Genomic DNA, 13,048 nt, shown 5'->3' with positions numbered 1-13,048 from the left:
GTTGAATGAGCATGTTGATAGGATTCATGTCTCTCTATATTTAGCTCTTTCCATGTTTGATATTGGATATACTGTTTCCAGGTAGTCCAGCAGCCATCAGGAGGCATTGTTAAACAAGTGGCCACACTTCCACAAACAGCAACACTGACTCTCCAGAAACCTGGCGAAAAAAGGATGCCATTAAACGCACTAATTCAGACTAATCAGTTTCCTGCAGGTAGGGCTGGACTTCTGTATTTTGGGGGTTTGTTGTTTTGTTTTGTTTTAAACAGGGAGATGGGAAAATGCTTCATTGTAGCATTAGATATTGTGGCAGAATGACACTGAAGGGACAAGGGGAATAATGTATTCAAACCAGTCAGTTAAGGTAAAATTATATGGGTGTCTTTGGAAGTTGCTTGGAACTGTATACTCTCAGAGCCTTGGGAGTACTCTGTCCATCACCTTGCCTGCTGAGAAAACATTTAACTTAAAAGATAAATAGTTTTACTATTTTGAGTACTCTAAGTATGCTCATTCCAGCAAATTGATTGTTTCCTTAAGTTCTCTTTTTGGCACTTCATGATATTAAGTGAGACGTCTACTGGTACAAGTTAATTTAACGTATAATTCAGTACATTTTCGTTTGTCTCAGCTAACTCATTCCTGTAGTGGGATATGTGACCTGCGTAGGTTAGCAATAAGATAGTGAAACTATTTCATTAAGAGGAAAAAAAATATATTAATTTGTTAGCCTTGCAAAATATGTAGAATGTAGTACTTTTGAGTGTCTGGTTTCCAAATGGATATAATTGGTTCTTCAGCCTGCAACAAAGACTTTTGTTTAGAATATGTACAGAATAAGCAGTCATCTATCTTGGGTTTTGTTTTTCGTTGTGGCATGTTGATGTTTTTTTAGGTTCCTTTCTGAAACAAATTACACTGCCAGGAAACAAAATTCTGTCGCTTCAAGCATCTCCTGTTCAGAAAAATAAAATAAAAGAGAATGGAACAACATCCTTCAGGTAAAAATAAACAAAGTCGGAAGTTTGTGTGGCTGTAGGAAACAGGACTTCAACAAAAGGAACAGACAGCAGTATAGATATGGAGAATGATGCCTCAATAAATAATTTAGAGACTTCTGATGGATCTCTTAATGATGCGGTGGGGGGAAGAACCTAAAAACATTGACCTGAAAATTGAGAGACTTGGATTAATTGTATGGGAATTGTACTGTTGGGTCTGGGGTTTTATCAGCATTCTGTTTACCATAGTGTTGACCTCATAACTTTGTGTATTAATGATGATGCTTTTATAGTGAGGAGGCATGTCAATGCTTTGCCCTATGAGATCAGCATTAAGTAGCTTGTCGCACTGTTATCTTTTTTATCAGAAACCCTAGTTGGGGTTAAACTAAAAATGACCTCTGCTCAGTCCAAACAGCCAGATGCCGCTGAACTGTAATTTGGGCTGTACTGGAACCTTCTAATACAGCTGGGAGCTTTTAAGGAATCTTTTATTACCTCCTCTTAGCTATTTGCTCCTTTTAGGTAGAGGTAAAAGTCTCCGGCTAAAGCTCTGACTGTGGTGGCCAGCAAAATACCAGCCCTTTAGATCACTAGAATTCTTAAAGATTTTAGTCCCAGTAACTCATTAAATTTCAGAACTTCAAAATCATTTTTCCTCTTGAAAAGTGAGTGTTGGAACAGAGATGGAGACTACCAAAAGCAGTTCGACTTCCAACTTAAATCAGACTTGAACCTTGGCTTCAAGAGGGGCTGCAGGAGGCTTCTTATGCTGCCATTCCTGCCCATTCGATTATTGTAGGTGCAAGGTGCCGGGGGGAAGCTGACTGGTCTCTCATGGCTAGGACTCTCCTCTGCCCTGCGGGGACCACAGCCTTGACTGCATCTTGTGTCTGCAGGGATCAGATGTCGCCAGCCTGGTGGCAGTGCAGGGACAGCCTTGCTCCCTCCCTCCCATGACAGCAGGTCTGCAGGGGGCTTGCCACGCTGCCATGAGAGCCATTCAATGTCAGGGTGGCCTCCCCCGTGGCCGAGAGTCTCTGCTCTATTATCCGAATACCTTCCTTGTTCCGCATGCTGGGATTCAGTTAATGAGGAGGTTTAGATAATAGGATTTCAGAAAATTGTGAGTATACAGTATATGCCCATGGCCCCTGTTTTTACAATAGATGCCATGGAACAATTGAGTGCCTTGGAACTACTGCACACATTTTTCAAGAAAACACCTGAGAAATATTTCTTTACCAGTTGAAATAATCTCCAGTTCTAATGTTGGCACTTCCCTTTTCTTTGTTTCCTATTGATCATCCCGGCCACTAAAAAGCTCTTACAGAATTGAAAAATATATATAATACAAATGGCTCTTCAGGTATTTATAACTATATTAACCATAGACCACTGCAGAAATACAGTCCTCCCCAAATACTTAAGTGAAAAGATGGGCCTTGCCACTTGTCTGAAAGACTAACAAATTTGGGCCCTATCAGACAAAGGGTAGGAGCAAGAAACCACTGTTGAGGGGTATTCACAGAACGCATTGCTGACAGCTGTTGCATCTGTTGGTGGTCTCACTCTGATGTCTGAGTGCTGGTAGAATTCTTTCTCACTCTTCAGGTTGCTTCCTTCTCTATACCAAGCTTATCAGTCTCACCTTGATAGAATTTAAAGGCCATACGTTTATTCCGATTAGTAGCCCAGGGTCAATATAATATAGGATAGATTTAAGTGTTCCTTTCTAGCCTTCTCTTCTCCCTTCAGTAAAATGGAGTAAATAAAAGACTGAATAAAACAGTCAAACACCAGAGGGTGCCAGAGACTCACTTTTCATCTGATACTATATATTCATATTCACATAGTGAAGTACATCTATGTTACATGACTTTCATTCCCATTTAACAAATGTTGTGAGAATCTCAGCTTCAAGTAGAGATAAGCAGAGAACAAGGTGTATGTTCATTCCTCTGCCCCCATGAACTTGTAGACTGATATCTTTAGCCATGTACTGCTGACTGGTAAAAGGGCTTTTTCGCAGGGATTCAACACAATACCTAGTATAAAAGTGTTAAGAGAAATTACTGTGGAAAAGTATTGTTGTTTTATATATAGATGTTGTCATGCAAGTCTTTCAGTATAACCACTACATGGAATAACTTGAAAATTCTTCAGGGTGATAGCCAGAATCTAACTTCTGTTAGCAATATTGTGTGAGTGCCTTTAACTTTCAACTGGAGTTCATTACATAGTGCCCTACTTGAAATAAATTAATTGAATGTATCATAGAAACTAGTAATTGTTAGGGCTATTTAGAGAAATGGATTTTTGCAGGTTGAAATCAATACATTAGTAGAGCTACACTACATGAGGAAAAGCATGTTATAATTTAGCCACATATTCTGTCAGTTCCTTACTTGAGCACTAAACTACAAGTTAGGTGAGAGAGTCATTTGGACTAAGTAGTATGAAATGATACTGGAGATGCACGTTTTTCCTTAGAACTCATCCTTGAAGGATCTAAGCATCAAATTTCAGCATGAACTTCTGTTAAGTCCTCTGGTGGCTTAGTGTATACGTTGTATTAATAGGTACACTGACTACATATCCCCCTTTACAGGCTGATCCATGGTAGTAGATGTAATTATACCACAGTGGGATCACAGCAGCCAAAGATTCTGTGGTCATTAGGAAGAGGGGAATTGGAGTGTACTTGTGAAGATCAATTAGCACTCAATTACCAGGCATTGAAGGCCTAATTTGCACACTTCCTGAAAGATTAAGAATTCTATTCTGCTAATACATTATGAATACACTCTTGAAATTGCTCAACAGCTACTGGGGAGTAGAGGCAGGAAACATCAGTGGTGACTAGTTTTAAATCATTACTGGTCACTAACTGTTCTGATAATCGTGGGCTTTAGCCCTTGTCTTAGTACATTGAATTGGAGTACAAGTCTGTCAGCCACTTAAGAATAAATTAAATGGGTTTGAGTATCTGTTAGCTTCCTTTTCCCTCAACATACTATATAGAAACTGCCTAGCTGGAAAAGTAGACAAATGAAAAGGGACAGAAACTGCCCTGAATACTGAAGATACAGTAGAACTTCAGATTTATGAACTGACCAGTCAGCTACAGACCTCATTTGGAATCCAAAGTATGCAATCAGGCAGCAGCAGAGACAAAAAAAGCAAATACAATCCAGTACCGTGTTAAATGTAAATTTAAAAAAAGGGGAAGTTTAAAAAAATAAATTTTTGGCAAGGTAAGGAAACTGTTTCTGTGCTCAGAGTAGCAGCCGTGTTAGTCTGTATCTGCAAAAAGAAAAGGAGTACTTGTGGCACCTTAGAGACTAACAAATTTATTTGAGCATAACCTTTCGTGAATCCGACGAAGTGAGCTGTAGCTCATGAAAGCTTATGCTCAAATTTGTTAGTCTCTAAGGTGCCACAAGTACTCCTTTTCTTTTTGTTTCTGTGCTTGTTTCATTTAAATTTTGATAGTTAAAAGCAGCATTTTTCTTCTGCAAAGTAAAGTTTCAAAGCTGTATTAAGTCAATGTTCAGTTGCAAACTTTTGAAAGAACAATCAGTGTTTTGTCCAGAGTTACAAACATTTCAGAGTTACAAACAACCTCCATTCCAAAGGTGTTCATAACTCTTAGGTTCTGCTGTAGTAGACTGTTTGCCCACTGATGAATAGGGATGATTATATACAGGTAGTTTACACTTGTGTATAAAACTGGTCAGCAATACAAAAGTCTCTTTCAGGATGTGATGGAAAGAACAGAATAACAATTGGCTTTCTTTTTGGTAGAGACGAAGATGACATCAATGATGTGACTTCTATGGCTGGGGTCAACCTGAGTGAAGAGAATGCATGCATATTGGCAACAAATTCTGAAGTGGTCGGTACACTGATCCGATCTTGTGCAGATGAACCATTTCTCTCTTCAGAGGCTTTGCAAAAGAAGATCTTAGACATAGGTGAGATCAAAGCATCCGTAAATGATATTCTGGACTCAATGATTGCATCGAACAATTTTCACTCTTTTAAAAAATGAAATTAGAATGTACTGTAATCTCTTACTGAGTTCATAAATCTCTATTTAGTCTGGAAAACAAGACAGCTATACTTCTTTATTTGAACTTCCAATCAGGAAATCAGTCCTAAACATTTTTGAGTGTCTTAAAAATAAAACTTTGTAAGATAACCCAAAGAAAAGATGCTCCAACAGCAACAAAGACATGAACAGAAGCTGTGAACCTTTTTAATTATGTTTGTGACCTGTAATAGGTACTGCACAGTATCAATTACCCACAGGCGTATTGGAACAGGGTGTTGGTTAGTCAGCTTTCTACCGATGCAACCCATAACATAGGGAAGTATAATAATAGTAGAATAATTGCCTTCCTTCCCCCAACCCAGTGGCAGCTCTCAAGCTCTGAAATCTCACTATTAAATATGCACTTCTTACACAAGTGTTACAGATTCTGCTCATATGATCAGAAGTAAACCCAGGCCAGCCTATACACAGGAAACAATCTGTTTAGTAAGAAGGTGACATTCCAACATATTCCTTTTTCAGTGTCTTCAGGGCTCCTGATAATCTTGAAAGCTGTTTCAGGAGTAGCAATCTTGTTGGCATGCGTTGATGCTCAAAACTACTGCTTTCCCTTGAGACCTATTTTTCAGACCATTTTTGTTTCAATGCCTGCAAGAACTCAGCTCACATTTTAAAGAGCTGGGCTGAGGGCAGATGGGGCAAAACTATGTATTTTTATTTATGTATTTATGAATAATATTGGGAGCATATACCAAGAATGCACATATTTAAAAACTTGATTGTATCTCTCCCCCAACCTCAGGCGGTCAGTTTAGTGGGTCTAGTGAAGACCCTCCAAATTGACAGTGGATTGCTCTCCAGTTGACCCCTATACTTCTACCCTGATGAGAAGAGTAAGGTAAGTCGACGGGAGAGTTTCTCCTGTCGACACCACCCCTCTACCCCCCCGTGGTGTAGACCCCACAGTAACTCGACCTAAGGTACGTCAACTCCAGCTACGTTATTCACGTAGCTGGAGTTGCGTAGCATAGGTAGTGTAGACGTAGCCTAAGTGTTAGATCGCTCTCTGCTCTCTACAGCAAACACACATGTGTACAGCACCTAGCAGAATGAGGTCCTAATCATGATCATCACTATTGGATGCTCTTATAAATTGATAAGATAGATTTTTTTATTTAAAAAAGTGGTTTCCTTGTTCCTTTTTCGCTGCTTAGTCTCTACCTGCTTGGGTTGCCTTAATCGAACACTAAGGTTTTACAGGTTTCAGAGGAACAGCCGTGTTAGTCTGTATTCGCAAAAAGAAAAGGAGTACTTGTGGCACCTTAGAGACTAACCAATTTATTTGAGCATGAGCTTTCGTGAGCTACAGCTCACTTCATCAGATGTTTACCGTGGAAACTGCAGCAGACTTTATATACACACAGAAATCATGAAACAATACCTCCTCCCACCCCACTGTCCTGCTGGTAATAGCTTATCTAAAGTGATCAACAGGTGGGCCATTTCCAGCACAAATCCAGGTTTTCTCACCCTCCACCCCCCCCCACAAATTCACTCTCCTGCTGGTGCTAGCCCATCCAAAGTGACAACTCTTTACATAATCAAGTCGGGCTATTTCCTGCATAGATCAAGGTTTTCTCACATCCCCCCCACCCCCATACCAGAAACTCTGGTTTAACTTGGATTTAAACCTGGAGAATGGTCAGTTTAGATGAGCTATTACCAGCAGGAGAGTGAGTTTGTGTGTGTATGGGGGTGGGGGGGATGTGAGAAAACCTTGATCTATGCAGGAAATAGCCCGACTTGATTATGTAAAGAGTTGTCACTTTGGATGGGCTAGCACCAGCAGGAGAGTGAATTTGTGTGGGGGGGTGGAGGGTGAGAAAACCTGGATTTGTGCTGGAAATGGCCCACCTGTTGATCACTTTAGATAAGCTATTACCAGCAGGACAGTGGGGTGGGAGGAGGTATTGTTTCATGATTTCTGTGTGTATATAAAGTCTGCTGCAGTTTCCACGGTAAACATCTGATGAAGTGAGCTGTAGCTCACGAAAGCTCATGCTCAAATAAATTGGTTAGTCTCTAAGGTGCCACAAGTACTCCTTTTCTTTTTAAGGTTTTACAGTAAACACTGTCAGGCAATAACATTTTATGTGTGTCCATAACTCTCATGTGTTACAGAAATCCAATTACATGGTTATACTATTTCTCAATGTAATCAGACAACATTTCTGTACCCTTAGTCATCTGTGTAATACCTTCTTCTGATACTATGTGATATGGTTAGCCAGAATTCGTGCAAGTGTTCTGTGTAAAGTATACTTAGTGTGGAAATTCTGTTTACAAAAGAAAATAGAAAATCTAGCTGTTAACTATAAAGTCTAGTTTTTAACTTGTCTCATCCCTGAAATGTATGTAAGGAAAGCAATGCTGCTAATTAAAAAGAAAATATGTAATACATAGGTAGTGACAATTTAATAAGTATCTTGGAAGCAATGCTCCTATGAGTCAATAATGAGATATTGTCATAATGGGGCAGTAAAACTGGAAGGAAACTTTTTTCTTATTTGAAACATAGTACGTTAATGTGTTAAAAGTCAGTTTTATTATGCAAGATGTAAACAAAGGGGCACAGTTAAGGCTGAAGGTGTAAAACTTTGGTATTTCCTGACTTGAGTGTTTAACCATGTAATTTTAACATGATAGCTTTACTTTATGGAGTGTATCTTCTAGTTCGTATTACACAATTTAGGTTGGGAGGGCAAGGGAAATATAGCAAGCACTGGTAATTGGACTAGTTTAAAAAGTAAATAGAAAGCTAAAGAATAATTGTTTCAAGTGGCTTGTAATTTCAAGTATTTCAGTATATATTTTTCACCTCCTCCTTCAGTGGGCTAGCTTTTGAAAGCTGTCTGAACTAAAATAATGTTGTCCCAAAATAAGCTACTGTCTAAAACTGGGCTCCTAGTACTTACTAACTTATGATCAAAAATGTTCATGCAGTTTGATCTTACATATAACATCATCATAGGCCCTTTGTGAGTACATAAACAATAAGGACCTATATTATCTGGGTGCTACCATTAAATGACAATAAATAAAGGCATGCAAAACAGGTGATTATTTCAGAGTATATGCTACATTCTTAGCACTTCACTTTTTAGTGAGTAATACCATATTACATTTTAAATGAATACTAGTCTGTGCAGGGAGAGGGCAAGAAAATTAAAACTTTGTCTTGACACTGATACCAGCATTGGTTATCAGTAGCTAAACTGTGCTGTCTATTTAAAAAGAAGTTGGGTTGTCCAGGTACCTACCTGTAGATGAATTGACATGTTGATTGTGTCAACCACAGGAATACTTCTCTTTGGCTATCTGCAACTGTGAGAAGGTTGCAGAGGTGACACTTAGCCTCGGGTGTACAGCCCAAGCAGCTTTGCTCAAAGCTGTCTCCCTTTTTGATAGCGGCTGTTGAAATATGGAGAGAGGCAGTAGGGCTCATAAGGGAACCGGGAGAGGAGTGGCAGTTTGAGAGAACAGGTCAGAGGCGATGGCATTATGACCCCAATTGGACGAGATATATATATATTTCTCAAGTTACTACCTAGGGAGTCCTAGGTTAATTTGGTATATACTGTTTGGTCAGAGGTAGATGAGAGGAGGCTCTTATGCCTGGAGTACATTGCAAAAAAAATCATTGAAATAAATGTCATGAGTTGTTAACAAGCAGTGTCTAACAGGGCAAAATGCAATCCTCTATTTTTTTAATTACTGAAATTAACAGAATATGGCACTAATTTCTACAGCTACCCTTTCTCCCCCCCCGAACATACGGCTTGATTTGTGTTCTTATTAACTTTGTCCTATAAATGACCTTGCAAGGAGAATGATTCTAGAGGCTAAGTGAAACAATGTCTATATTTTCTGAAGCTCCAGGCTAAGTTTTATTAATGTAATGTCTAAGATCTTTGAAGTTGTGACTTTACCAGGAAAATCATAATCTCCAAACCTTTATTCGTAATGGGTATGACTTCCAGGGGGAACAGAATACCTGCTGTGCTAATTATTTCAATTATCAGCTACTCCGAAAACACGTAATGGATTTTCTCTGCTTCCACAGGTAAAAGGCATGACATTATGGAACCTAACTCTGATGTTGTGAACTTGATCTCCCATGCTACACAGGAGAGATTACGAGGGCTCCTAGAAAAGCTGACTGTAATTGCTCAGCATCGAATGACAACCTATAAGGTAAAAGGAATTATTAAGCAATAATTATTTGCATTAAAGTTTGTTCTCTTCTGCAGCCTTAAAGGTAAACTTTCTCTCTGTATAAACACGCACATGCTGTATGTAAATTTTTAATCTGGCCCAAGACTATTTTCCAGGTTTGCTACTGTTAATGGTGGCTTACAGTTAATCCTGATGTTTCCCGTTTGACATCTTTGCTATGTGCACTAAAAGTTAAAATATGGTTAAACAAAAAAACCCTGGTTCAAACGTTTCATGGAAATGGTAATTTTAATGCCAGTGCCTTTCTCATGGCACTTGACCATTGTACTGTTTCCAAAAACGAAATGCTTTTCACATGGCTACTTGGTCTGCATTGACTTCAGTGGCGCTAACGCTTGCAAAGCCGTCAAGCAGGGTTGGATTGGCCAGAAGAACTTTCATTACTGGTTGTGATGCGTGAGCTTGAAAGAACGGAGCTTGGCTTTCTGATCTCTGCTTGTTTGAAGGGCTGGCAGTTGCTTGTAAATTGGACTTACTTCATAAGGAAGTAATTGAAAGACCACAAACATGGATCCTCCAGTACACATTTTAGATTAAAACCACTGAAAACACCCTTGCAGTGCTAGGATCCTGCCATTTATGTGGTTGCCAAATTGATAGAATGGTTTACGAATGAAGCTGCATGTGGGAAGAAAGTTTCGCTAGTTATTAACTAACAGGACTGTGACAGGGTATACCAGGCCTTTTAGACCCCTTCCTTTGAGGCGCTATACCCTGCCCCAGGAAAGGAGCAGTAAAGGTGTGTCCTCTAGGCTTGGCTAGAAAGGCTGCAGGGAAGCACCCAATCAGAGCACAGCAAGCTCAGCTGAAAGGAACTGCGGGGTTTGAGCTAATCAGTTCTTGGCTGGTACCAGAGGAGTAAGGAGGGGTGCTCCTGGCTGGTGGTTGGTGGCATTGGCATTCAGTGAGGAAGCAGAAGGGTTGAGAACTTCAGCCCTGAGGTAAGGGTAAAGAGGAAGGGGCTACGTGGTTACAGACCCAGGGAATGCAGCAGCAGTCGCAGCTATTAAAGGAAACAGCACATGGCTGCTATTTATACAGGTCCTGGTTTGGGATCCAGAGTAGTGGATGAGTCCGTCCCCCTCCCACCATGCTCCCCAAAGCCATGAGAAGGAGACAAGTTTAGTTTAGAAGCTTGAGCCCAGGCTCAGGGACAGGGCTGAAGACCCTGCAGAGAGCCAACCATTTGTTGGACTTTGTTACCCCGAAGGGGACTGAACTTGAAGGAGTGATGGGGCTTCAGAGCTGGGGCAATAAGAACTGATAAAGGCAAAGAGTCTCCAGGGAGACTGCTGTGTACCAGGGCACTCCCTGTGACCTGGGGGCACTGCTCTATACCAGAGCAGACACAGACTAAAGCTAGCCCAGAAGGGACTGAGAACTGGGCCCAGAGGCAGGACTAAAGACATTAATAAGGGCACAGGGACAGCCCCTGTTAGACCTCTTACCCCAGAATGGATTCATCCATCCATCCAACTATTACCTGAGTGACTTAGCTAGAGGGCTGAGCCACTGAAAACCTGCCTGAGGGCCACAGCCAACAGGGGATGCTGTCAGCAAAGAAAGGAAAGAGTGCAGGATTGCTCCCATCTGACAGCAGGTGCTCACAAGAGCTCACACTGTCACAAGGAGCTTTTTACTAATCTATAAAATGTATTTAAAAATTAAACATGGAAGAGGCAATATCAGAGAATGGGAAATGCAGTACCTGGCAGTGTCTGCGTAATAGTGTCTGAAGCAACTGGGACGTGCAGCTCCAACCCAGAAAGATGACATGGAACGAAATCCGATCTGAAAATAGTGTACCAACTCCCAATGAGAAGAGCCTCTGGAAGTCAGCAAAGTTTGACATCTCTGTATCCCAACCAAAGACTTGGAAATTAGAAGCCTTTCTTGCACAAATGAAGTGAAGCAGATGCTGAAAGCTTGCAGAAACATTGGAAAGCTATGCCTTTAGCATCCTGTAAAGACAAAAGACAGCAAAGGGCAATTTCTGAACAACGGTCTTAATGTGGCACATAGACTTCTGACTGCCTTTGTCATAATGGAATGGGAACCAATAGATTTGTCAAATCGCTGCCAGAAGCTAAGGGCATGGCTACACTGGAAACTTCAAAGCGCTTTCGCAGGAGCGCTCTTGCAGCAGCACTTTGAAGCGTGAGTGTGGTCGCGCGTGAGCGCTGGGAGAGAGCTTTCCCAGCGCTCCTGGTAATCCACCTCCCCAGGGGGATTAGCTCTGAGTGCTGAGAGCACAGCTGCGCTGAAGGGGATGCCTTTCTCACCCCTGAGCTAGCAAGTTAGAGCGCTTTAAAATGTAAGTGTAGCCAAGCCCTAAAATAGAAAGATTATAATATTTCATCAGATGTCCCATTTCCTCAAAACGGCTGTAGCAATTCACAATCATGTGTATAGTCTTAAGCAAAAATGCAGGCCCTGAAAAATAAGACTTTTAGACACCTGTTTTTGCATAGGTAGTGTTTTTCTTGTATGAACTTCCTCTGTAACGTGTGTCTATAAAAAAAAAAAAAAAAATTGGGGCTTTTCATAATGTAACTAGGAATATACGTTTTTTTTAAGTGTGATAAATTTACATCACAAACATAAAAAGTAAAGAACAGTGTAGGTTTATGTGGCCCCAGTGTAATTCTCCTTCCCTTCTTCTCCCCTAGGGCCGGATATCTAGGGCTAGGTATTAATTTGCAACATGGGAATTCATTCCTATTTTGCATGTGTTCCACCAGCCAGGTGAGCATTCACAAATTCAGGCTTGCATGTGCAAAAGAGCTAGATTTCAAATCTGTGTATCTACAGCAGGATATGAGATACACCAGGTAACTCTTCAAGGATTACACTTTAAGTAAAATAACTTCCACCCATACTGTACAATAGGAGTGGTGAAAATGGGGGGAAAATCCTCTTGGGAGTTGAGTCAGGCCAAAAGCAAGTAATTCTTCCCCTTGCTGGATAGAGAAGTAAATACTACAAAGAGCAACATGCATAGTGTTTTTGTTCTAGTCCTTCTAAAGAAACAGTCTATACAGTAAAATCTGCATTTGAGTCCACTATGAAATTCTGCATCTTGTCAGCTAGTCACTAATGCAACTTTTTCAATGCATCTTTTATTAAAGTAACTGACTTAAAATGTGCTCTATTGTTCTCATATTCTCAAAAGTAAGGAAACTGATGTTGAAGCTTCCGTAACCTCTTTAACTTTAGCTCTGTTGTGCGTAGTCATTACAACACATGTGAATCATAGATAAGTCTAGTTACGCTATGAAGTTACGAAGTTGTTTCAGCTGTTATAACTGGTAGTTAATGCAGATCAATAAAGGAGGAGGAGTGAGTCAATCTTGGCAGCTATCTTCTTGGGTGTTGATGTTATTTGATGATGCAGTTTTATAATGGATTGTAGCAATAGGAAGACCACAAGAATGAAACAATAAAAGAACTCTGTATGAGAGGAGTTTGTGTCCCCAAATAAGCCTATTGCTAGGCAAAGTGTGTGTTTAATTTTGGTATGGGCATGTTCCTGGCCCTCTCCATCCAAATTCTGCATCCTGATAGAAATTGGAATGGACTTTAAGTTCTGAAAAAGTAGACCTGCCTGTCCATCGTTATTAGTTCTTTGAGGGAGTCAACAAAATAGCTCAAGGAGAGCAGTAGATATGACTGCATTTCAAAAAGCCTTTGA

General features: G+C 40.4%; 1 protein-coding gene across 3 annotated transcripts in view; it reads left to right on the top strand.

Annotated features, from left to right (window-relative positions):
* Positions 1–13,048, top strand: part of TAF4B (TATA-box binding protein associated factor 4b) — a 176,607-nt gene that overhangs the window by 48,947 nt on the left and 114,612 nt on the right. For all 3 annotated transcript variants that reach the window (XR_012157235.1, XR_012157234.1, XM_073331341.1), the window contains exons 8-11: positions 82–217; positions 899–1,004; positions 4,812–4,981; positions 9,185–9,315. Coding sequence is in view for 1 of the 3 variants with exons in the window: in XM_073331341.1 (XP_073187442.1) it covers positions 82–217; positions 899–1,004; positions 4,812–4,981; positions 9,185–9,315 (543 nt within the window). In the remaining 2 variants the exon portion in view is untranslated. The remainder of the gene's footprint in view (positions 1–81; positions 218–898; positions 1,005–4,811; positions 4,982–9,184; positions 9,316–13,048) is intronic.

Source organism: Lepidochelys kempii, chromosome 2 (assembly GCF_965140265.1).
Source record: "Lepidochelys kempii isolate rLepKem1 chromosome 2, rLepKem1.hap2, whole genome shotgun sequence".
Classification (NCBI taxonomy): domain Eukaryota; kingdom Metazoa; phylum Chordata; order Testudines; family Cheloniidae; genus Lepidochelys; species Lepidochelys kempii.
The sequence above is the reverse complement of the archived record's forward strand: the minus strand, read 5'-3'. Positions and strand labels throughout refer to the sequence as shown.